Source organism: Brachypodium distachyon, chromosome 1 (assembly GCF_000005505.3).
Source record: "Brachypodium distachyon strain Bd21 chromosome 1, Brachypodium_distachyon_v3.0, whole genome shotgun sequence".
In the NCBI taxonomy this organism is placed as follows: Eukaryota; Viridiplantae; Streptophyta; class Magnoliopsida; order Poales; family Poaceae; genus Brachypodium; species Brachypodium distachyon.
The window spans coordinates 9366562-9392041 of record NC_016131.3 but is presented as its reverse complement, the minus strand read 5'-3'; the positions used below and the strand labels follow the sequence as shown (position 1 = coordinate 9392041).

The window sequence follows — 25480 nt, the reverse complement described above, 5'->3', positions numbered from 1 at the left end:
GTATAAACAAAAAACCAAAATCAAAAACAACTATTTATGTGATTTTGTGACCTATAAGACAAAAATCAAAAATCAGTTTTAAGTCCAACCAAAATACCTTTGCACTTTTGTCTTTTCCTACGACGACCATCGTGCCTGTTTCGTCGAGAATTCCCAAAGACGAGAAACCCAAAGCTCGGCATACACTAGACTATAGCACTGCTACTTCTCTCTCACCCCATCTCTGACTCTGACACATCCCCCAAGGCAACAGCGCTGCATCTCTCGACGCGACTCCCGACGAGAGATCGCTCCCTCCCCGGCATCCGCCCCCCGCAATCGCGCGCGGCGCCAGCGAGCGAGCAGCCTGCTCCCCAAGTCCCGCCTCCTCCCCGGAGCTAGGGTTCCCGTCGGCCGCGTCGGTGGAGGCCATGTCAGCTCCCGCGCTCCCCCGGATCCCGGTGGCCTGACGCGGATCCGGCGGTGGTGGACGTCTCCGCCCGTCAGAGGGGCGGGCATGGCGTCCTCGCCGGTCAAGTTCTTCTCGGTGTTCCTCGCCGTCTCCGTCATCGGATGGGTCGTCTTCACGTAAGTCATCCTCGCCGCACGCTGGAACCGTTAGGAACGGAGATAGGATCCCCCGCGCGCGGAGCTGCCTTTTGAGCTTCGCGCGTGGTATTCTAGAGAAAAAAAAGCTTCGCGCGTGGGGAATTCGGGCCTTGGTATTCTGGCATTTCAGTCCGTGCACCGAGGCCGTGGGCTGCTGCTTAGTGCTGCTTGTCAAAAGTAGGATTTTGACTTCCGTCCTTGGTTAATTGAGCGTGGTTGGTGTTTCGTGATCCAAGACTGGAATGGCTAGTACTAACTCTGCTAGCAGCTGCTGCACCATGGAGGGTTGCTTTGGTTGGGGGAGCCGTCCGTGGTGTAGGTGTGGGGTTTTGCACTGGTGAATTTGAGGTCTTCAGTGGCAAGGGTGTCTGCTAGTCATTTTGTGGGAGCAGCATGAGTTACTTACCGAGCTACTACTTACGGTGGAAAATTCTTAGTGAGATTGGTGCTTTAGTCTATTTGTTGTTCCATTTGGAAGTTGTCAATTGTGAAGTTCTACCTATTTACCCTGTTGGTAATTGGTAGCTAGTGGGCAACTGGTAGCACAAATGCACAATTCTGTTCTTGTCTGATATATAACTACAGTAGTTATGTTGTTCTTTTGGTTTATAGTGCATTGCAAATTTGGGCATTAAGTGCGTCCATCTAGCAAAAATCATAGTGCTAGCAGACTCGTATTACAAGACTATGTGCTTGCTTGTGCTTTCTTGTCTTTTGCATGCTTTACAGTGAATTGTACTATTGCAGTGGTATGTTCAACATTCAATATGCTGCCTGTGGATACTGAGCTTCAGCCCCAGTTTCTTAATGACAGGGCCATTTGTAGATTCTAGCTTATTCAGTTCGCCTATTAACATATTATTATGATGTCAAACATCTGGTTAAACTTGGAGGGTGTAATCTGTGGCTTTCAGTTTTGTATTGGTTATTTGGTTATTCCTGTTGGCATTTCTGCTACTTCTTTATAATGGAAGAAGCAGGTGACATTTCATCACAGAGGATTTGACTGATTTTGACTGTTCAGATCTCTTTCTAGCCTAATGATTTAGCTCTAGTCTCGCACAAATAACAGATATGCAATCAAACTGATTGTCGTTGCTCCTAAGATCCTTCCATGCAATCAGGAACCTTATCCTAGCACTTGAATACTTCCACATTTAATCGTTTCGTGATAAAAATTTCTTCAGGGAAGTGTATGCTCTGCATTGATCTGTATTTGCATTCCTTGCAGATTTGCTGCGAGATTGTTAGCTTGGTTTTTGAGCCGTGTATTACGTGCGTCCGTTGCATTCCGAGTTGCTGGGTTCAATTGCCTGCGTGATGTGACAATAAAGTTCAGTAAGGTTTGTCTTTCATCTCATGCTGCCAAGTTGCTTGAGTCCAGAAGTTCATGGTGTCTGTTTGATGCTTGCTAGTTCAAATTAATTTGAGCAACTTGGTTTGGTGTATTATATTCTTTTTATGCATGCTATCTGTTGTTATTCCTTTTGCTACTCCATCGAGGCTTTGCGAATTGTCATGCTTTGTTGCACTTTCGAGCAGATATTATCATCTAATGCTTTCATGTATGTGTTTTGGTCATTTGTGGCTTGGTTGCTTGAGATCACTTAGGCCTCCTTTGATTCAAAGGATTTCCATAGGAATTTTGAAGGCTTGATAGGAATTTTTCCTACGTTGGTCGTTTGATTCGTAGGATTAAATCCTATAGGAATTTTTCCTAAGGATTCATTTGTACTACATTCCATAGGAAAATTTACATCCACTCCAACCTCTTGGAAGAAATCCTTTGGTCCAATCAAACAAACTTTGATGCAAACAAAATCCTATAGGGCTCAAGTGGACATGACATTGCAATCCTACATTTTTCCTATTCCTTTACTTTTCCAATCCTACGAATCAAAGAGGCCCTTAACTTGTTGATGTTACATAACCTCTTAAAGAAAACAAATGATTAACCATTGTCAACACATATTAAGTAACGGAACACTGTTAAGGAGATAACAGACATGGGTGCCTATATTAATGAGGAAGTAATTTTTTATGCTGGTTTTTGTGTACTTGTAATGGATATGGAGAAGTGGGCATAATATTTTCATGTTATGAACTATTTATGTGCTTAAAACTCAAATCATTTGACATTTGTTGAACAATATGCATTTATTCCTTGCTTGCTAATTGATGTGCTTACATTAAACCACCTTTTCTTCTCAGGGTTCTCTTGAATCCATTTCAATCGGTGAAATTAAACTGAGTTTCCGCAAGTCACTTGTCAAACTAAGTTTCGGTGTTATCTCGAAGGACCCAAAGGTGCAATTGCTGATAAATGATCTTGAAATTGTAACTAGATCATCTTCTCAAAGCAAAAAATCTAGCAAATCCACAAGGCCTCGTTCTACAGGTAAAGGGAAATGGCTGGTAACATCAAGTATGGCTAGACTTTTATCAGTTTCTGTCGCAGATCTGATGATCAAGGTAACTATATTTTGTCTCGAAGTTTCTTATCTTCCAAAATTTGATGTGGACATTCCGTTTGCTCGTTTTAATTTCTGTACAATGATAACATATTTCGTGTGTTTAACTTGTCGATAAAATAAGGTTTAGCACAAAGGATAAAATGCCCTTTTACCGCTCCACTTTATTCTCAAATCCATTATTTGGTCCATTTGCATCAAACAGTGCAAATGAGCCCTTCTACTCTCATACTTTAGTTCAAATTCGTAGCTTAGTTGCCACAGCACCAAGTTACCTAGTTCGATATGGATTTATATGTAACAGAAATTCACTCCTATTATCCGTTGTTCCTTACTAATCCCTAGTCAAATAGGTTATTCCGTTGCATTGGAAATAATTCCTTACTATTCCCTAGTTCAAATTGGTAATTTTGTTGGGAAGTATGGTGTGCGACCAAGAAGATTAGGATATAAATATAATATAGTTAGTTAGAATCATGGATGAGGAGGTTTCCCAGTTAGTATATATAGGACTTAGGAGGTTTTGTTGTTATTGATGCTATGTTGCATGTGCATTTATGCCCATTTAGACCACCTGAATTGTGTAGTTCCCACCGTATGGTATGATTGTCTTGTTAGGAGCTTCCAGGTGGTAAACATTGGATTCATGAGCATGGGTCACTATTTGAGCATGTAGCATGATAGCTGTCTAAATAGCATACCTTTTCTGGTCATTTGTATTCAGACGTAAACATTTATCCTTAAAAGCATCTCAGCAGAAGTCATCATCCCACAAGAGCATGTCTAGTGCTCCCGTGGCGTGGGTCAAACCACGATAGCACAAGCAGATGGTCATAAAAAGCCACTAAAACGCAAGCCACGGTATTAAAAGCAGATGGTCATAAAAGCTAAAAAAACTGAGTAGTTCAGACAGTGTGTATTTACTATGTCAACAAAGTTTCAAATTCAAATTCCACACACACGTGAGAATGAAAGAGAAATTTTGCAGTGAAGAGTAACCAAAAACTGTTTACAGGAGATGGTACTATTCACGGCCTGATTTCCTTTTTTTTATTTCTTGATGTGTAGATTGAATCTAAACCTGACATTTTGTGACATGGTAACAGACATTGTGTGAATCTACTCAATATTTTTCAGACAATGACCTTTTGGTTCCCGCGGTTTAGTAGCGAGGTTGCACCTCAAGCCATGGGAGCAGTAGATATGCTCTCGTCACCTAATCACAGAGATGTGCTGGATGTACCTTTTGCTGACTGAAACTTGCATTTTCTTGCGTTTACTATTCTATACTGTTATTTATGAACTATCTTTGACATCAAATGATGCAGGTACCGGATGGTGCCGTTGACATCAAAGAGCTAAAGGTGGATACATTTAAAATTGCCGGACCTAATCATATTCTTGGTGTTAAGTTGCTCCTATTACCGTTGAATGTACACCTTGGAGATTTTGGGTTCACTGCTGATCCAGTGGGCAACTGTAATCAGCTTGATGCTTTCCAGTCTGATCAAGCTTCTCTAGCAAGTTCAGAGAAATTCTTGGCTCCATTTGTTTTTGAAGATTTGTTGGTTACTTGTGAGTTTGGTCATGAAAAGTGAGTTCTTTTGCTCTTGGTAACTGATACATAAAATATCGTTGGACAAGTCACAAACAAATTCTGAGATACGGTCAATTATTGTCAAATTCAGTTGTCTAAACAATGTTTTGTATAGTCACCATATTTGAGGTTTCAATAGCATTTAACTTCTTTTGTGTGTATTTACAAATTGAGTTTTCTTTTTCAGGGAAAGAGGTGTTAAAATTGTTAATCTCGAATTGGAATGTGGAGATGTTAGTGCCAACATTGATGAACGGCTCTTTCACAAGAAACACACAAAGCTAGGGAATAATAGTTTATCTGAGAATGCTGAAGAGGCTATTCCGGGTACTTCACCAACCAAACTGTCATCAAAAAGCAAATCCATTCTACCAGCACTGAAGAAGCAGATGCTTGCGTTTCCGGATAAGGTTTGTTAGCATTAAATTTTTCGATTGTGGGTACTTCTTTGATGTATGTGACAACCATTTAGTTCATTTTTCACACACTCTAGTTTGTGTTGGTGCTTTCAACATCTGTGATTCTGTAAGATATCATTCGTAGCCTCGACTCACATTTATAATCTCGCTTTTCTCTTCTCCAGTTAGTCTCTTGCTTAGCTAGTATTCCAGTCTATTAGAAACACAATCTCGTTCAAATCAGTGCTTAATATTTGCAGCATGAGCAATAATCATCAGGAGAAAGGAGGGCTAGTCATGCAGTCTTAACTGTTACCTGATTTTGTTGCCAACTGTTTGTCACTCATCTGCATTTGATTCAGTCCACTTAATTCTAGATATGCAGGTAGAACTGCTTTGCATATTTCTCTGTGCTACTATTGGAAATGGCTACTGGCTAGAACATGCAAAACTTATATTTACATACAATCCTTCTGTTGGCAGCCCTAAATAAATGACTTTTAGGCAGTTAGGAATTATGGTTCTGTACCCATCTATGTTTTGGCTGTACCTGAAAAGTATTGCTAAATATTATATTTGTTCTTTGGAAGGTTAGCTTCAGTGTGCCGAAGCTTGATGTGAAGTTCACACACCTGGGTGAAGGGCTTACTGTTCACAACAATGTTATGGGGATCCACTGTACTAGTGTGAAGTCCCTGCCACAGGATGATTTAGAGGAAGCTACGCCACACTTTGACGTTCAAGTCGATCTGAGTGAAATTCATGTACATCTCTATTACTTTATCTAAGACTCATGCTATACTTATCAGTAGCAATCAGCAGACATGTTAACTTTTTTGGCCTTTCAGTTAGTTAGAGAAGGCTCAAGCTCTCTGCTAGAAGTTCTTAAAGTTGCTGCGGTAGCTTCTTTGGATATTCCTTTGGACGTAAGCATCCTTATTTACTTTTTTTGTTGATAATATTGCGACTACCTTTTTAAAGTTGTAAAATATGATTTCCTTTCAGCCATTTCTTCCAATCAGAGCTGAGATCGATGCCAAGCTTGGTGGCACTCAATGCAATCTTATGTTGAGCAGATTGATGCCATGGATGCGCCTTCATTCCTTGAAAACCAAAGGAATGAAGCTTTCCAAGGAAAACTCTCATCTGGAAGTTTCTCAAACTAAGGAGATCAAGCAAATCATGTGGACTTGCACAGTCTCTGCCCCAGAAATGACTATCATGCTTTACAGCTCTAGTGGATTGGTATTGTATCATGTAAGTTCCCTTTGATTCAATGTAAGAATAAGGCTGTTTCTGCTCAGAAGAAACTTCTTTATATAGATGACTCCCGTTGGTTACAAACAACATGCCTTATGTCGAGGACTTGAATGTTGCTAGTGTTCAGTATCAAGATTCAAGAGTTAATCATACCAGAAAAAGTTTTAAACCATTGGCAGATCCGCGTATATGCTGATGCCTAATTCATTCTAGATGTACTAGAGGTCTACGATGGGAAAATAATGGAAAAGTTGGCCAAGTTGTGCCTTTGCAGGCAAGTTTGTATTTTGTGGCTGAGTTCTCATTATGGTCATGAACACATACTGTCTGGTTACCAGTTTATTTTTTATCTTTACTTTCTATGTCTTAATAGCACTTGTGCTTTCACAATAAGGTGCAACTTGCAAGTTCCCTGAAAGTAATATTGTGGCATCATTTTTCTACGGCATTACTGCCGCTTTATTCCTCAATTGAAATTGATGAGTATACACGTTATCTTCCTTTGATTTGATATATTCTTTTCATTTTGCAGGTATGTTGCCAGTCATCACATTTGTTTGCAAATAACATTGCAAGCAAGGGGATTCAGATACACACTGAGCTTGGTGAAATGCTGGTGCACATGGAAGATGGGTATAGAGAATTCTTGAAGGAAAATATATTTGGCGTGGATACTTACTCTGGTTCCCTAATGCACATTGCTCGGGTGAGCCTTGATTGGGGATACAGGGAAATTGAGGTCCAAGATATGGCTGAAACTAGTAGACTTGCTCTTGTATTTTCTGTCGATATCAGTGGCATAGGAGTAAAGTTTAGCTTTAAGCATTTGGAATCTCTTGTGCTCAATTTGATGTCCTTTAGGACTCTATTGAAGGATCTTTCATCCTCTCGCGAAAGGGCTAAAGAAAACAATTTGGAGCATAGAGGAAAAAAGAAAACAAAAGGTGTTGAAATATTGAAATTAAGCCTACAGAAGTTCTCCATTACTTACAGTGGTGATGTAAATATATTAAATATGCCAATTGCTGATCCAAAGCGTGTGAACTATGGGAGTCAAGGGGGTCAAGTAATTGTCAATGTCTCTGCTGATGGCACACCACGTAGGGCAACTATAGCTTCTGAACAACCAGGCTGTGGCCGCAACTTGAGGTTTTCTGCATCTTTAGTTATCTCTCATCTCTCTGTATGTATAGACAAGGAGAAAAAGTCAACACAAGCAGAATTGGAACGGGTGAAGACAATCTATGAGGAAGATCATAGCTCTGGCGGCAAAGTGACCTTACTAGATATGCAGAATGCTAAAATTGTGCGCCGATCTGGTGACCTTACTGGTGTTGCTGTTTGTTCCCTCTTCAGTGCAACAGACATTAATATCAGATGGGAACCTGATGCTCATTTAGCTCTGTTTGAGACCTTGGTACGCTTTAAGTATTTCCTGCATCATAACAAGTTCCAGAGTTCTGAGAAGCTGAGCAATACTCAAAATGGCAATATCAAAGAGAAGTCTGACAAAAGAGGGTCAATTTTTGCCGTTGATGTGGAGGTCTTGAGAATATCCGCTGGGCTCGCAGATGGTGTAGAAGCAAACATGCAAGTACAATCTATCTTCACGGAAAATGCCAGGATAGGTGTACTGTCTGAGGGCCTTTCTCTCAGTCTTAATGGTGCCAGAGTTCTAAAGAGCACACGGATACAAATCTCTTGTATTCCTTTTGCTACTGGACATTTGCCGAATGCAAAGGTTGATCCATCATCCAAAAGAGATTGGGTCATTCAAGGGCTAGATGTCCATGTTTGCATGCCATACAGGTTGCCATTGCGTGGCATAGAGGATGCTGTTGAAGACACGATCCGTGCGCTAAAGCTGGTCTCTGCTGCCAAAAGAAGTATAGTGTTTCCTGATGGGAAAGAGAACTTAAAAAAGGTTAAGCCTGGAACTTCCAGTTTTGGATCTGTAAAGTTTGTGTTGCGTAAACTCACTGCAGAAATAGAGGAGGAGCCAATACAGGGTTGGCTCGATGAACATTACCATTTGATGAGGAACAAAACTTGTGAATCGGGAGTTAGGTTGAAATTTCTTGATGATGCTATATCAGGAATTGTAGATCCTAACCATTGCAGCTCCGAGGGAAAAGTTCTCTATGATGGCATTGAGGTTGACTTGCATGACACTGCAGCTCTTCAAAGGATGCGGGAAGAAATCCATAAGAAAGCATTTCGATCATATTATTTAGCTTGTCAGAAAATGGTCTTTGCAGAAGGGTCAGGAGCGTGTACAGAAGGTTTTCAAGCTGGATTCAAGCCAAGTTCACGGAGAGCTTCACTTCTTTCACTTTCTGCTTCTGAATTGGACATTACTTTGACCAGGATAGAGGGTGGGGAAACAGGGATGGTTGAATTCATAAAGGAGCTTGACCCTGTTTGTCAGGAGAAAGATATACCATTCTCTCGGCTATATGGGAGTGATATTGCTGTCCTTGCAGGGTCATTGGTAATACAAGTGAGAGACTATACATCTCCTCTCTTTTCTGCAACCAGTGGGAAATGCCAAGGCCGTGTGGTGCTAGCCCAGCAGGTAGGTCTGTCAAATCTCTCTTTTATGTTGCCTATGTGTGTTTTCATTAGTTATGTTAGCCAGTAGCCACCCCCCCTTCTTCTTCATGTGCATGGAGTTTCCTTTCTTCGATGTATATTGAATCATGGAACTAACAAGTTCTTGAAGATTTGTAATGCACTGAGAAGATTGTGATGCTACATGGATCTGTAGTCTCTTTTCTGGTTCTGTGGTATCTGTTTCAAATTCCTTTATGGTGCATATTCACCTGGAGATGGCTTCAGCGTCGTGATCTAACAGGCCTGATTAAACTAGTTTACACTAATCACTGGATCATGTTATGTATTTTATTTGAGTAGTATTATGTATTTATCTTCATCTGGCTTTTCTTGGGAATGCAGGACCAAATTGCCCTCTTTCACATTTAAGAGCTGTATAACTGAGATAATTCTTTGCATTAGTCATCAATCCTTCTATGCGATCGATTTATAACATAAAAACAAAATTGAGCCCCGCCCCTGATAGCTTTAACCTTAAAAATTCCTGCCATATAGGAGTACTTGTAGTAAAATCTAGATATGATTGTACATATTTGGATGCGAGTCTCTAGAGTTTTTTTAGTTTCTCATTGTGTCTATTTGCAGGCAACATGTTTTCAACCCCAAATACACCAAGATGTATATATTGGCAGATGGCACAAGGTCACAATGCTACGTTCTGCCAGTGGTACCACACCGGCAATTAAATTGTACTCCAATCTACCTGTTTATTTCCAGAGAGGAGAGATTTCTTTTGGTGTTGGTTATGAGCCATCTTTTGCTGATATAAGTTATGCATTTCAAGTAGCCCTGCGGAGGGTTAATCTTAGCACCAGAGATAGAAATTCTGGTTTAGCAAACCAACCACCTAAAAAGGAGCGCAGCTTGCCATGGTGGGATGACGTTAGATATTACATCCATGGAAAAATAATTCTATATTTCAGTGAGACCAAATGGAGCCTTTTGGCAACAACTAATCCTTATGAGAAGGTAGATAGACTGCAAATTGTTTCTGAATACATGGAGATCCAGCAAACGGATGGGCATGTAGATGTTTCTGCAAAGGAATTCAGGATGTATATCAGCAGCTTAGAGAGTATGATGAAGAATTGCAGCTTGAAAGTTCCATCTGGTGTGCCCAGGCCTTTTATTTACGCTCCTCTGTTCTCCCTTAGTGTGATTATTGACTGGCAGTGTGAATCTGGTAACCCATTGAATCATTATTTGCATGCGCTCCCTATTGAGGGTGAGCCAAGGAAGAAAGTTTATGATCCATTTCGATCTACTTATCTATCTCTTAGGTGGAACTTCTCCCTTAGACCTTTGCAAGTACAGTCTGATAATGCTGCATCAGCTTCCTGTTATGCAAACAGTCCAATGCTAAGTGGAACCATCTCCGGCAATTGTTCCACAGTGGCTGATGTTGATTTTCCAACAATGAACCTGGGCGCCCATGACCTTGCTTGGGTTTTCAAATGGTGGAGCTTAAACTACAGCCCCCCACACAAACTGCGTTCTTTCTCTAGATGGCCTCGATATAAAATTCCTCGAGCTGCTAGATCTGGTAACCTCTCAATGGATAAAGTTTTGGTTGAGTTCTTTTTCCGGGTTGATGCTACTCCCTGTTGCATAAGACATGCAACTTTAACTGAAGATGATCCTGCTAGTGGCTTGACCTTTAAAATGTCAAGGTTGAAGTATGAATTGTGTTACAGTCGAGGTAAACAGAAATATACATTTGATTGTAAGCGTGAATCTCTGGATCTTGTTTACCGTGGACTTGACCTTTACAAGCCTGAGGTTTATCTAGTACGAGATGTTAACTTGTCCTCAGCTGAAAATGTGTCCAAATTAAAGACTAGTAGCCACCAGTCACTGGGCAAAATTGCTAATGACAAATGCAGCATGGGCAATTTTCAAGAAAAACATGAGGAAGGCTTCCTCTTGTCTTCTGATTATTTCACGATAAGAAGACAAGCTCCAAAGGCAGATCGTGCACGACTTACAGAATGGCGGCAGGATGCTGGTAGGAATATTGAGATAGCATATGTTGGATCTGAGTTTGAGAATGGTGGTGAAAGTGACCATCCTCTATCTGAGCCTAGTGATGATGATGATGGTTTCAATTGGATGTTGGCGGACAATTGCCAACGGGTATTTGTGTACAGTCTCAGGCTTTTATGGACCATTGAGAACCGAGATGCAGTTTGGTCATGGGTTGGAGGAATTTCCAAAGCATTTGAACCCCCGAAACCCTCTCCTTCGCGACAATATGCACAAAGAAAGATGATTGAGGAAAGGCAGAATGCAGATGGCTCTAGATTAACTCAAGATGCTATCTCTTCTATCCATGTTGGTTCTCCTTCGGTGCAACATGCTGAGGCTCTGAGCTCTACTTCCCCATTACATAGTAAAGCCAATCACTCCTCTTGTATCATTTTTGCTAGATGTTTCATGCTGTACTAACATTTACAGGCTTAGTTTTTTTACCGGATCACTTGAGTCAGTTGAAAGCTAAAATCTATTGAAATTATTGCAGATTTTTGTTACCTTTTGGATTCAATCATTTTTGTTTGTTAATGTTGCAGTGAAGTATGGCATGTTTGATGATTCAGATAAGGGAGGGAATCTCCATTTTATGGTTAATGTTGTCAAGCCCCAGTTCAACCTACATTCTGAAGAAGCCAATGTAAGTGATAACTGATATTGAAGATTTGAGTTTTTCTTTTATATATATTGATCTGTGCTTGAACTAATGACTGAAACGGTCATATGATGCATTTTTGTTGATAGCTTTTTGGCTAATCCATGGAATGCTCTACATTTATATAATAAAATAATGATACCAATCAATCAGTAAATCGATTATTTCTTATGAAGCCAAATACAATAACTTGTCAGTGTAATCTATTATATTATCTGATACATCTGTTCTACTAGCTCACTTTAGTAATGGAAAAGAGGCATCATGCATGCAAGAAAAAACTACGAAATCATGATGAAGAATATTGACTTTACAAAACGCCCTGGATAGGGTTCAAATGAGAAGTTAACTGCCCTAGTGGTACAAACAGTTTTTAAGAAGTATCAGGATTTATTTATTTTAAAACCTATTTCCTCCACTACTTTGTATCAGAGAGGAGTCAGTATCTGATACTGATATGACAAATTTTGAAACTTCCAAACCACCTTGGCCTGCTGTGAATGGCTATATATGCTTTTACCATTATTTGCCTTGCTCGGTAGTATCTCTTTGTGCCTTTGTTTGTTTCTTCTCTCTTGTGGTTCTGGGTGTATATGCATGATATGTGCTTTGCTTGGTACTCCCTCCATCCCAATTTATATGTCGTATTAGACAAATCCCAAATACCAAGACAAAGCTTCTCTTAATGAACCGAGTGAGCTGCAACTGCGCATGCGCTCTACCGGCGCATTTTCCTCGCAGGGACTGGAGGAATGAGTGGCTGCAATTAATCACCTCCACCACTAATCGCTGCATGCAGCCACTCAATCCAGTAATTGCTCTGCATGCAGCCTGCCAAGCCGCAGGATTCAATGTGCAAAGCTAATACGACGGTTAATTTGGGAAAAAATAAAAATCCTAATACGTCATATTTTTTGGGAAGGAGGGAGTATCTCTTTTTTCTCTTGTAGTGGGGCAAAGGGGGTTGAGAATGAGCTTTTGTTTTTTTCTTGAGAAAATGCAAAAGCCTTGCATCTCGATGCATTAATAGATAAAAAAGGTTATAAACGTTACACCCCCTAAGCACTAAGCTCTGCCAGTAGTGATGCTTGGAGGCCGGTTGCCACTGCTTGAGCCCATGAATGTGCCTCCACATGAATGATAAGCACTAAGCTCCGCCGGTAGTGATGCTTGGAGGCTGGTCGCTCCTGCTGTAGCCCATGAGCATGCCTCTGCATGGATGGTGCCCAACAGCGAGACAGTGTAGGGCTTCTCCCCATTGAAGACGGCAGCATTAAGCTACTTCCAGATCAACCATGCTGTGAGCATAATCAACAGGGACAAGCTTTTTCTTAGTGAGGATAGTGTGTAATTGGTGTTTATGTAGCAGGTCCATGTAGATTATGCCATAAGTAATTTAGTATATGGCTTCTGGTGTGGAACTAAAGTTCGTGTTATGTGTACCAGGGTAGATTTCTGCTCGCTGCAGCCAGTGGGCGTGTTATCGCACGTTCATTTCATTCAGTTGTTCATGTTGGGAAAGAGATGCTAGAGCAAGCACTGGGGACCAGCAGTCTGCACATTCCTGAATTGCAACCTGAAATGACCTGGAAAAAAGCTGATCTCTCAGTATGGCTCGAAGATGTTCAAGCTCATGTTGCACCGACTGATGTGGACCCTGGTGCAGGCCTGCAGTGGCTTCCTCGTATTCTTGGCAGTTCTGAGAAATTGAAGCGCACAGGGGCCTTGTTAGAGAGAGTATTTATGCCTTGCCAGATGTACTTCAGTTACACTAGACATAAGGGTGGAACTGCAGACTTGAAGGTAAAGCTAACAGAGATATTTCAGCATATGGTCCAATGCCTATGCCTGTTTTGGACTGGTTCCAGTCTAAGAAAACTAAATGAATGCACTATTGTTCTTCTGAGTATTAAAAAGAATGTATTTTATGACCCAGGTTAAGCCGTTGAAGGAACTACGTTTCAATTCTCCAAACATAACTGCAACAATGACTTCACGCCAGTTTCAAGTTATGTTGGATGTGCTTAGCAATCTCCTATTCGCAAGACTTCCCAAGTGAGATTCCTTTTAGGTTCATGGACTTCTGTTTTCTTATGTCGAATCACTCATGTTTGTTCTTATGTCGAATCACCCATGTTTGTTTTTATGTCGAACCACGCATGTTTGTTGCCTTTAGTACATAATCATTGAGCTCCTAATGATTAATGGAGTTTTTTTCCAATCTGATAATTGACATTTGCCAGAACAGGAGATATCCATGACAAAGTTTAACCATTTAATATTCTGTATGAGCCTTATTTTGAATTTTGCTTTTCTTTTTTAGTTCTTAATATTGAAATTTGTGTGGTCCATTTTTGTATGTGGCTTCCATGGGTACATTTATTGGTAAACGAGAAAGTTTTGTTCTGAGTGAACTGTTACAAACTGATTCCTTGAATTTGCACGATCATTTGTAAATTATTCACTGGATCATGTCATTCATTGCTCGCATCTGAACTTATCATTGGTGGTTTTGCAAAGTTTCGTACCACTACAGTTTGACATTGGTTACGTATGTCAACTATTGGCCTTTTCTGCAACATAGTTCATTTACCTTATGTACGCTTAATTTTAACATGTGATCTTCATATTACTCCTATAACTTTTCTGGACTTTACTCCTGCTTAATGAATTTTTTTCCTTCAAAAATATATTAAATATTTTTCTGTGTGTTCTCTAAAAATATTGCAACTTCCAGGTGTCAATTTTGTATAAATCACTATATTATTATTTCATGTGGACTGATCCTTAATTAAAAAATTGCTACTATCTTGTGGATAGAGGCCTGTAACGCTATGTAACCCTATTAATAGTTAGTAACACTCTACCTAGGTAACACTACGTGACCTATTAAACTAGTTAGTATTATCTCAATATTTATCTTCAACACCGTGTGACCTACTCCCTCCATTCCTAAATACAAGATGTTTTAGCTTTTTGGCTCTAAAAAGATGTTTTAGCTTTGTCCTAAGTCAAACTTCTTAAAGTTTGACCAAGTTTATAGAAAAATCTACCAACATCTACAACTTTAAATTAGTTAATTAAATTTGTCATGATATATCTTCATGGCATACTTATTTGTTATTGTAAATGTTGGTAGATATTTCTATAAAACTTGGTCAAACGTTAAGAAGTTTGACTTGGGACAAGGCTACAACATCTTATATTTAGGAATTGATGGAGTACTAAACTAGTTAATATTATCTCAGTAATTATCCTCATTTCCTGTTAAACTTTCTGGCACAGGCCTCGGAAAAACAGTCTCCAGTATCCATCAGATGATGAGGATATTGAAGAAGAGGCTGATGAGGTGGTTCCTGATGGAGTAGAAGAGGTGGAACTTGCAAAGATTAATCTCGAACAGAAGGAAAGGGAGAGGAAGTTACTGCTTGATGATATAAGATCCCTAACCGGAAGCAGTGATTATCATATGGATCTTTCTGCAGAAAAGGATAATTCTTTATGGATGATTAACAGTGCGAAAACTTCATTGGTAAACATTTTAACTTTGTATGGCCGGTACCTACATAAATGGATTTTTTTCGTGGTAACCAGCAATTTGTTTTGACGATTGATTTCTACAACACTGATATTAAAAATTATATCACTATAATTTTAACATAAGAGTATGTTTGAGTTTTGATAGCAAATCTACTTCGGATATATTAGTCACTGAAACTGAAACCTACAGATCGTGTAACATTGTCTTGTGGATAAGATGAGAATAATGTATGTTTTTGCCAACAAAAAGCATAAAGAATGGTGTTCATGTATGTTTCAAAATATTGAAGTATTATTGTGGTAATATGTGTTGTTTGAACCAAGTATTTGTCCCTCTTACCAAAAATATTGCTTGCTCCAAACCAGCTTCAAACATGAGCCCTAGCTTCCCCTTGTTGGAGTGTGTTTCTAAGCAATGTTTGTTGATATTATACTCTAATCAGGTGGAAGGACTCAAGAGAGACCTTCTAAATCTCCAGAAGTCTCGAAAATTCGCATCTTCTGCACTAAGGAAAGCACTGCAAAAGGCTGCCCAGTTACGCTTGATGGAGAAAGAAAAGAACAAAACACCTTCTTGTGCCATGCGAATTTCTATGAAAATTAGCAAAGTTGTATGGAGCATGCTTGCAGATGGAAACACTTTTGCTGAAGCTGAGATCAGTGATATGGTATATGTTTAAACTTTGGTGCAATAATTCATTGGTTGTAGTTTCTTCACTGTCTTTTGTGTTTTGTATGTGTCTGTCTACTTCAATGCTTTAGTTCACTGCAAGCTTTACTTTTCTTTTGGCATAATTGATGTTTCACCATTTGAAGATAGACGTGCATCTCTTGAACTACCTTTTCCCCTAGTGATTTAGAATATTTTCCAATTGAATATTTTTGCAGGGGTATGATTTTGATAGAGACTACAAAGACATTGGTGTTGCTCGGTTTACAACAAAGTACTTCGTTGTGCGGAATTGCATGGCTAATGCCAAATGTGATACATTACTGTCCGCTTGGAATGCACCTCCTGAAAAGTAAGGATTAGTTTTGGCTTTACTCTATCATTGGCTACTCCTTGGCTCCCCTTCTATACTCTTGGGAGTGTACTCCCACCTATGTTATACTACTTAAACACCCTTGCTATACTCTTTAATCAATTTGTATATACTCTATTAACTACTAGTATAAGACACTCCAAAGTGAATTGCATGAACTTTTTTCAATGTAATACCTTTTTTTTATTAATATATCCATTCATTTCATTTTTATGTGTACAAAAGGTTATATTGCAAAAAAGTTCACTTTTGGATGCTGCATCTCATTAATGAGCAGCACTGTCCTTAGTTGTTTGGTAACTCTTAAGGTTCCCAGTGGATTCCTCTAAATCATGGGTTTCAGCGAATGACTGATCACTGCATTCTATTACAGAGGTGCCATGCTTCGTGTGGATGCGAAGCAAGGTGCTCCGAAGGATGGGAATTCTCCGCTTGAGCTCTTTCAGGTTGGTTTTTCACGTGGACTAATTTACTTTTTGCTGAGCTATAATCATCTATTACCTGCGCTACAAGTTGTCAGATCCATCTCTCTTGTTTCTAGCTTAATGCCCAACACCATTTCTTTATCACATGGACTAACACCAGAATAGAAAATAATCGATCTGTAAAGATGTCTAGAATGAGTCATTGAACCGAGCCATTAGAATGCCATTCATTTCTATGTCTGCATTTTGTTTCTCTTCATTTGATGCTTTAATCAGTTTCAGTAACTTAAAAATGAAAACAATGTTTGTAGCTTGCTATTTGGTTTGATACATCTTCGGGCTTTTTGTCTGCCCCTCTTGGATACTTTGAAATTCTGTTCATAATTTTAGTCCACACGAATCACACTAATATAAGAATTTCAGGCGCATACCATTTATGAAGATGCTATACATTTACTTAAACATCCTAAGCAAAAGTTATGATTTAGTGGAACCTACTTTATACATGTTTTCTACAGAACTTATCTGCCTGTGGAGGATTTTCAGCATGCAATGGGTATTTACATTTCTTTTAACTAAGTTGACAACTTGAAATATCCAATTACTTACACCATGTATTCTTTAATATTTTTTATGTGCTTGTTCGCATTAGCGATCCAATTATTTGTGCACTATGCCACTTCGGAGTACTGTACTGTACTGTTTTTACTCCCTTACAAAACATAAGCCGTTCTCAGAACTTCCACATTTGGTACCAATATATACAAAGTACTTAATTGACCACATAAATAATGTCAGTACATTTTTCATCAAACTACTTCCATAATTTTATACCTTTTCTTTTTGTAATAGTGATATGCACTCCTTCCTTCCATTTAAATAATTTATATTTTGACTAGGCATAGAGTTTAAAAAATTGTGATGTTTGGACTATTCTAAAAACCCTTCCTTTAAACGTTGAAAATAAAAACCTCCTAAAAGCCGCTACCTTAATCACTTGCCTTCCGTTTTCTCTGAAATACTTTTTAAGATCTAGAAATCAGGGTTCGTGCAATTAGTCGTATACATGTATCTTATACTACCTCCTTTTCGTAATATAAGGCGTATTAGGTTTTGGACAAGGCTTTGATGAAAATGTTTTCTTGAAAAAAAGGCTTTGACCAAAAATTACTTTGTTAATATTTGGTTTATACAACAAGAACAACAACTAAGCCTATTGTCCCAAGCAAGTTAGGGTAGGCGAGATATGAAACCCAACCAGAAATTTGTGGAGAATACAAGTAAATTTGTATATTTTACTTTTATTTGGTTTATATGACATGAAATTTGTATATTTTCTATCAGTGCATGAAATTTGTATCACTAGATTTTTTTCAAAGGCACTGATGATTTTGTTTTTTTAGAAAATAATCATGATTTCATATCTTATAAACCACGTATTAACGAAGTAACTCTTGAACAAAGCCTTTCCTTAATGAGATCTAATATGCCTTTTATTTTGAAAAGGAGGGAGTACTATGGAACATATTTGGAGAACTGATATCAATGAACCATGGTAGTAAGAATGAGTTTGTTCTTCTTCCTTTGGCAGAATGTATTGTTTTGGACATTGGTCGGATTTCTAAAGTTTAATATGGCCACTATATTTTGTCAATGTATTTGTAAAACCTAATAAAGTTAAAATATTTTGAAGTATATTCTTGAGGCAAATCTACTCACCGTTCATACATCCGGTCTAATTGTAAGTCACAGGATATTATTGATCAAAACAAAAATGCTTTGATTTTTTAAAAAGAAAGTCTGTCCCGTGGCAACACTTTTTGGGTGACTGAAGGAAGTTGTCATGCCCAACAGCATATGGGCAAGCTCTATGTGCGCAAGATTTGGCCTGAAGAGGCAGTGTGAAGCTTAGGGTATGTTTGGTTTTAGTCTAAACTTGCCAAGCCAAATATTTGGCTAGCCAAAATTTCTGTGGAATAGCCTTATCTTTCCTTTATTGAGTATCAAGTCAGTCATTTAGTTTCCAAGGATATGAGTTGTTCAGATTGGAAAAAGTTTGTGTTGTTTGTCAAGTCTGATAGGCTTGAGGGTCAAGTTGAGCCATCCATATATGGACCTATAGTGTAATCAGAATGATCAACCAATCAAGAAGAAAACAGAAAAGGAGGCTTCTCTTCCACTAGACCCTATCCCTCGCCTACCCATGCGCCTCTGACGACTGGCGCAACCTCCCCTGCACGGTCGTGACAGAAGTATCTTTTGTTTTGAGAAAATGCAAGAGCCTTGTGTCTCATTATATTGAAAAGGTAGAGTAGTATTTACAAGCCAAGGAGGCTGCGGCAAACAAGCAGAAAATGAAACTAGTGAACATCCCAAGTCCTAGGCAGGGAACCCTAAGATCCAAAGCTCCTGCCTGCATCCATACCCTGGATTCGTCGTGACTCCTGTAGAGGGAGGCAAGGCACGGATGAGCCCCATCGAAGGTGCAATCGTTCTGGTGCTTCCATAGCATCCAGGACGTGAGCAGGGTCATCGAGGTGAGGCCTTTGCGTATCAGTTGACAAAAGTACTTTGTGTTTTATTGAATCCGAGCTGCTCTTAGTAGGGCAGAAAGCATGCTTATGAGTCAAGGTGGGAGTCTGATGGGTTGAAAGGGGTGTCGGGTAGTTATATTTTTTTTGCTAACCTGTCGGTGGTATTCCACTTGCTACCTTGCTGTCATTATATAGTTTTTCACTAAGCATTCTTGTCTTAACTCTACTAAGAATCTGATGGCACTGTTTATGACCTGTACTGCTACTTTAGTAGCTTTGTTTCTTATTCAGTGTTGAGATTTGCAGGTGGAGATCTACCCACTGAAAATATATCTGCCTGAAGCAATGTATAGAATGATGTGGGACTATTTCTTTCCTGAGGAAGATGATTCTCAAAGACGCCAGGTATGCTGTAAATCATGCTTCATCACATCTCCCATGTTATGCTTTCCACACTTGTTCTTTTCGTTTTTCCTTGATATAATTTTTATTTGTGATGTGTTCTGGTTGGTTCAAAAGGATATTTGGAGGGTTTCAACATCGACTGGATCTAGAAGAACCAGAAGAATATCTTCTGGTGCTGAGGCTGTTGCTTCTACCAGCTATTCTGTTAGAGAACATGAGCTTCCTGGCAGATCAGGTACAACCATTTCCACTTCAACGAACGTCTCAAGTTGGCAAGGCATACATGGCGACAATTCTCAGGTGAGTCACGTAAGAACAAATTAGTATATTTCACCTACGACACTAATATGTACCTGACCAGTTTTCTTAGGGATGTGGATGAGGATATGGAATTCTGACCAATTTATCTGAGCCAAACTTTGAATTTCTATATAAAATTTATTGTAGGAAGTGGATGAAATAACTTATTGCTCAAGACAAATGGTATTTAAACCATTAGTTAATGTTTTCCTCATAAAGTTCAAAACCATTGCCCTGTACTCATCTATCAGAATTTATTAGGTTTGAGGCTTGGGGCTACATTTAATGGACCTGGACTTGTAAAATCAAACAAACCCAGCTAAATACTTCCTTCGATCCATAAGCATTGCGATTGTTTTGTGTTACTGGAACCTCATGTGAAAGTTGGAACTTGCAGAATTTCTAGAGCTCCAGTGGTGCTGATCATAATCTAGGTTGGAATTACAAATTGTGCTACTTGAAATTGGTTCAAACAAGACGTACAAAAGTGTAACCTGCTGGGAACTGGGTGGGGTCTCGGTCTGGATTCTGGACCATAGACAGGATGTTTGTTTTAAAATGGAAACACGGTGTTAGGATATCCTGAACTGTCCATTATTATCGGTGTGTATAACTGTATATGACAGAAATCTGTGCAAATTGACACTCCATGCAGGTATCCAAATTGCAGTCTCTAAAGGCCAATATGGTCTGTGGTTCACATCCAGAGTTGCGGCGGACATCTTCATTCGAGAGGACTTGGGAAGAAAGTGCAGCAGAAAATATCACAAGTAATGATGTGGTATCACTGCTGAATTCCTCGAATGTTTCTTCAAAAGGGGACACCATCAATTCTACGGCAGAGAACACTGTTGCAGCTGCTGAGATGTTCAGGACTAAGACTAAAGACTCCAAGTCCATCAAGTCTGGCCGTTTATCTCACGAGGAAAAGAAAATAGGGAAATCCCATGATGAAAAAAGGACAAGAGCTAGGAAATTGATGGAATTCCATAACATCAAGATTAGCCAGGTTAGTATATTTCTGTACCATCGCATCTGGAGATGTCAATAGCAAATATTTCATTCTAACATTGACCGTAAAACTTGCTGATTCTGTAGGTTGAACTTCTTGTTACATATGAGGGATCGAGGCTTGCAATAAATGACTTAAGGCTGCTTATGGATACATTCCACCGTGTAGAGTTCACTGGTACATGGAGGAGATTGTTCTCAAGAGTAAAAAAACATATCATTTGGGGTGTTTTGAAGTCAGTGACCGGAATGCAGGTACGATGATCATTCATTCCTAAAAAAACTGTAACTGTTGCAAATCTAAATCCACATGTTCAACTTCATTCATACTTTATGGTCAAAAGCAATGTTAGCTTGGTTCTATTAGTTAGTATGCAAATAGGTGGTCAATCGCAAATCCATGCATCGGGATCTTCTGCAGTTCTGTAGCTATATTTATCACAATCTCTTAGGCACATTTATTGTTAGCTTGTGTTCCTGGCTTAACTTGTTAGAAATTGACATGGAAATAAGAAGATAAATCAAGAACACAGGACACCAATTTTCTCAAGGAACAAAATCGTGGGTGCACATGATGACAATCTTCACTCTATCAGGAGTGTGTTTAACACACACATGGATTTACAATGAGTACGTCAACTGATCTCGTGCAGCATACAAGAGGTGTATATGAGTGGCATATAAGCAATTCGAGTCGGAAGTGAAAACCTAACCCACCACGGGAGACTCTGCATGTGCCATTTGTGTGGCCAGGCCTATCTCTGCTCTGGCCTACCATCATCCGCTCCTACAGACCTCGACCTCTAATCAGAATACATATCGTATATCAAGAATCTCCACCTTGAGAGGAATTGCCTCCTTGTACCATATATCAACATGACCCATTGTGGGCCAAATGCTCCAACAGTTAAATATCCATTGTGGGCCAAAAGCTCCTTCGCTAAACCTTAACAGCAAGTAAGATTGAGCAAAGCTCAGATTTAGCAACATGACCGGACTTTGTTATCATATCAACAGTGTTACATTAGTACCTGTGTTTTCCAAGCCTTCACAATACCTTGAGCAATGACATCTCGAATATAATAATTATCTCATGTCATTGTGCATGGTTATCTCATGGAACACCTAGGGTGTGTTTGGTTCGTGCCAAATCTAGCACTACCAAATGTGCGCAAGAATTGGCTTGCCAATTTTTTGGCCAACAATTTGCCAACCCTCACTTTGCCAACCATTTGGCAAGAATATGTGAATGAGTAGTACTTCACATTGGCAACCAAATTTTTGGCAACAAACCAAACAAGAGCCAAAAAATCATTGGTTGCCAATTATTTGGCATGGCTAGTGTTGGCTCCCAACCAAACACACCCCTAATCCTTTGCGCTTATAGCACTTTGACTGTCAGAAAAATAAAAGTAATGCAAAAAGTATGTCCAGTACGCATAGCTTGTAAACCTTTCACCATGTAGCTTTTTTGCATGCTCCAGAAACAACCATAGAATCCACTTCATCAGTGATATATAAAGTCATAAAGTTACAGTTGGACTGAACTTTAAGGGTATGTTTGGTCGGTGCCCAAACTAGCCGTGCCAGAAAATTATCAGCCCGTGATTTCTTGGCTCTTGCTTTGTTTGCTGCCAAAATTCTGGTTGCCTATGAGATCACACCCAACCCTCTCACAGATTCTTGCCCAATAGCTGGGAAAGTGTGGGTGGAGAAATCCTTGGCCAACCAAACACAGCCTAACACACCAACCAAGTGTGGGTGGAGAAATCCTTGCCTATGTTTGGTAGGACTTCATAGGGCACCAACCAAACACACCCCAACACCAACTAAGCCTGAGCAAAGGTCAAATTTAGTTACAGGGACTGGCTTTGTCATCATATCGACAGGGTTATCATGAGTGTCCTGCATACCTTCTCATTGCCTTGAGAAATGACATCTTGAATATAATAACAGCCATGAACAGCTCACAGCAATGTACTTTGTTACCTCATAGAATGTCTGATTCCAATAATAATAGCAATGCAAGAAGTATCTCCGCAAAGCTCAGTGCATAAACATTTCACCATGCAACTTCTTTGCATGCTTCAGAATCAACCATATACTCTACTCCAGTGGGAGATAAAGCTGCAGTAGCATGCAAGCTTTTTTTCCAACACACAACATGATTACCCATTGTGAAGACCTAACCATGTGAGTTGCCTTCTCTTGTCCAAGTCACCACCATGATCAGAATCTACATAACCACTAAGTCCATCTCTAGATTTCCAATGCTCTTTGCCAGGATCAACCATGAGTCTACTAACAACACAAAGTCCATGTGATAAATCAGAATGAGAACATACCATGGCGCGTATAACAGAAGTAACTGTGCTAGCATATTGAACTCCAGATCTTGGTCTTGATGTCAACAGATCTTGGTATCTCATCAGAACTTGGATCATGTATCAGTAATTCAATACAACTCCCATGATAACTGATATTGTGTGGATCAGCTATACTAATGCCTGTTTTTGTACTAGATCTAACCTCTGCTGCTGCATATTGATATTGGATTTAATTTTCCTCATTGAGTTTAGGAACATAATCAGAGATGGCTTTCCCTTGGCCTTTTGCTGTTTGACATTCAGCCAGTAGCCACTTTTTCATGGTTATATTAAGTGTTAATGGTATATTAGGATAGTTGGCCTGCTTGTTAGAATACGTATCCTTCCACCCATACCGCTAGCGCTTGAGTTTTGGATAAACATTATCCCTTCATCACTTCATATCAACATGGAAATTACTAATGGTTTTGGTCTTGAACAGGGGAAGAAGTTTAAGGCCCAGAACCAGAGGGAAACACTTCCAGAAAATGATCTTAATTTCAGCGACAGTGATGGCAGTCATCATGGAAAACCTGATCAGTTCCCTGTATCATGGTTAAAGAGGCCTGGTGACAGTGCAGGTGACGGATTTGTCACATCAATTAGAGGTTTATTCAATTCACAACGCCGTAAAGCAAAGGCATTTGTCGTGCGGGCAATGCGAGGCGATGGAGACAATGAATACCATGACGAGTGGAGTGACAGCGATGGTGAGTATCCGTTTGCTAGACAACTAACTGTTACAAAGGCTAAGAAGCTCTTCCGTAAAAAGTTCCGCCAGAGAGGGCAAAAGAGCATAGGTATTCCTTCAACCTTGAAACTGACACCACTGAACACAAGTTATATTATCACTACTGTGGTGGAAAATATCCTTTCTTTGCATGTAGGACTGACATTTGCTTTTCTTTTCTTTTCTTTTGCCGTAGGACCATCATTGCAAGATTCACTCCCATCTAGTCCACGTGAAACAACACCATACCAAAGTGATTCGTCGGAGTCATCTTACGAGGACTTCCATGAGTAGAGAAGCAATGCAGGTAGGTCAGGAAATTTATTCTACAACCAATACAAGGACATGCAAAATATTTTCAACTCCTACATTTGGTGAATAGATAGAAGAAGCAACTATTCCCCAGAAAAGGATGTTGGAATAGCCAGTGATCACCGATGTATAGTTCTACCAGTTATGCATAGTCTTTGGGGTCAGCTCTTGGAAACTCCCCCTTGTATATAGTAGAGTGGTGGAGACAGCGGAGGATCTTGTGTTGCGTATGTAGTCGGTAGCTTGGTGTAACTAATCATATCCTTAATTATATGGGCCTTGTAAGTTAAATAAGAGGCTTCTCATACTCTCTGCAGCACCATCATGAAAGTAAAATCCGTATCTCGTGGCTCAGAACATTTGTCGTTTTTCTTTTCTCTGTATATTCGCTATGCATGAAATATTTGGATCTACATTATTGATGTGGTTTTTTTTAACCGAAATATATCAATGTAATTACTGAACATCTTGTGAATAAAAATATGATCTGTACATGAGAGAAGGGGCACTATTGAATTCGCTTAAACATTTCCATGTGTGTACATGCAAAAGAATCTAATAAGTTGAGTCCAATTTGATTTTTTAGCTACAAATGTTAAGAGAGTCCGAAGGCATACAATCAAGTACATGTACGAGACATCTTCATTCAGAGTTTTCCTCTGTTTTTTGTTGACACGAGATGATTGTATGATTGCACGGGAACTCTCAATGTCAGCACCGTACAATTTAAAATTTGGAGTTCAAACCTATACATTTATCACAACTCTGCAAAGTTTGGCATTCGAACGTATTATTTTTTTTAGAGAAAGGAGCATCGCTCCCGATTACAAGGTCAAGGTGCAAGTCTTTCTCATCGATGTTATAGCAGAAAATTGAAGTGCAGAAAAATAACGCTCAGACCAAGCACCCAGACTTGAGACTGACAAAGTAATATTCTTCGCGCAGAGAAAGAACTTGCTTCCGAATTGACAGGCCATACTAAACACAGAAACTTAGCCATTCGCAATATGCCTGTTTGCCATACCCCATCCATGTCGCGAATGCAGCACCTCTGAAGTAAATAGCTGGATCAACTTTGCTCCCAGATTAGGTTGTCCTTTGCATCACCCTTCTGGAGTCCCGCCCAGTGCTTGAGCCCATAGCAAAGAAGAAACACTGAATTAACAGAATCTTCAGGAAATTTGCTTTGAAAACAAGCTTCATT

At 39.5% G+C, this 25480-nt stretch overlaps 1 protein-coding gene across 4 annotated transcripts; it reads left to right on the top strand.

Annotated features, from left to right (window-relative positions):
* The first annotated feature begins 200 nt into the window (after positions 1-200).
* Positions 201-24742, top strand: LOC100829043 (protein SABRE). Of its 4 annotated transcripts, XM_014896823.2 has the most exons (24): positions 208-567; positions 1820-1931; positions 2800-3060; positions 4388-4653; positions 4844-5066; positions 5645-5818; positions 5903-5980; positions 6060-6311; positions 6847-8889; positions 9513-11316; positions 11495-11595; positions 13057-13413; positions 13547-13665; positions 14896-15142; positions 15594-15818; positions 16039-16172; positions 16567-16639; positions 19459-19557; positions 19672-19857; positions 20513-20866; positions 20956-21123; positions 23677-24034; positions 24161-24271; positions 24347-24742. In XM_014896823.2, the coding sequence occupies exons 1-23, from the start codon at positions 497-499 to the stop codon at positions 24256-24258; spliced, it is 7803 nt and encodes a 2600-aa protein (XP_014752309.1). In that variant the 5' UTR covers positions 208-496; the 3' UTR covers positions 24259-24271; positions 24347-24742. The 4 variants fall into 4 exon arrangements, 3 of the variants coding, with proteins under 3 accessions (XP_014752309.1, XP_014752308.1, XP_014752310.1); XM_014896822.2 differs by having other exon boundaries at positions 24161-24742; XR_002962038.1 differs by lacking the exons at positions 19672-19857; positions 20513-20866; positions 20956-21123; ... (1 more) ...; positions 24161-24271; positions 24347-24742 and adding an exon at positions 18125-19155 and having other exon boundaries at positions 201-567.
* The last annotated feature ends 738 nt before the right edge of the window (positions 24743-25480 follow it).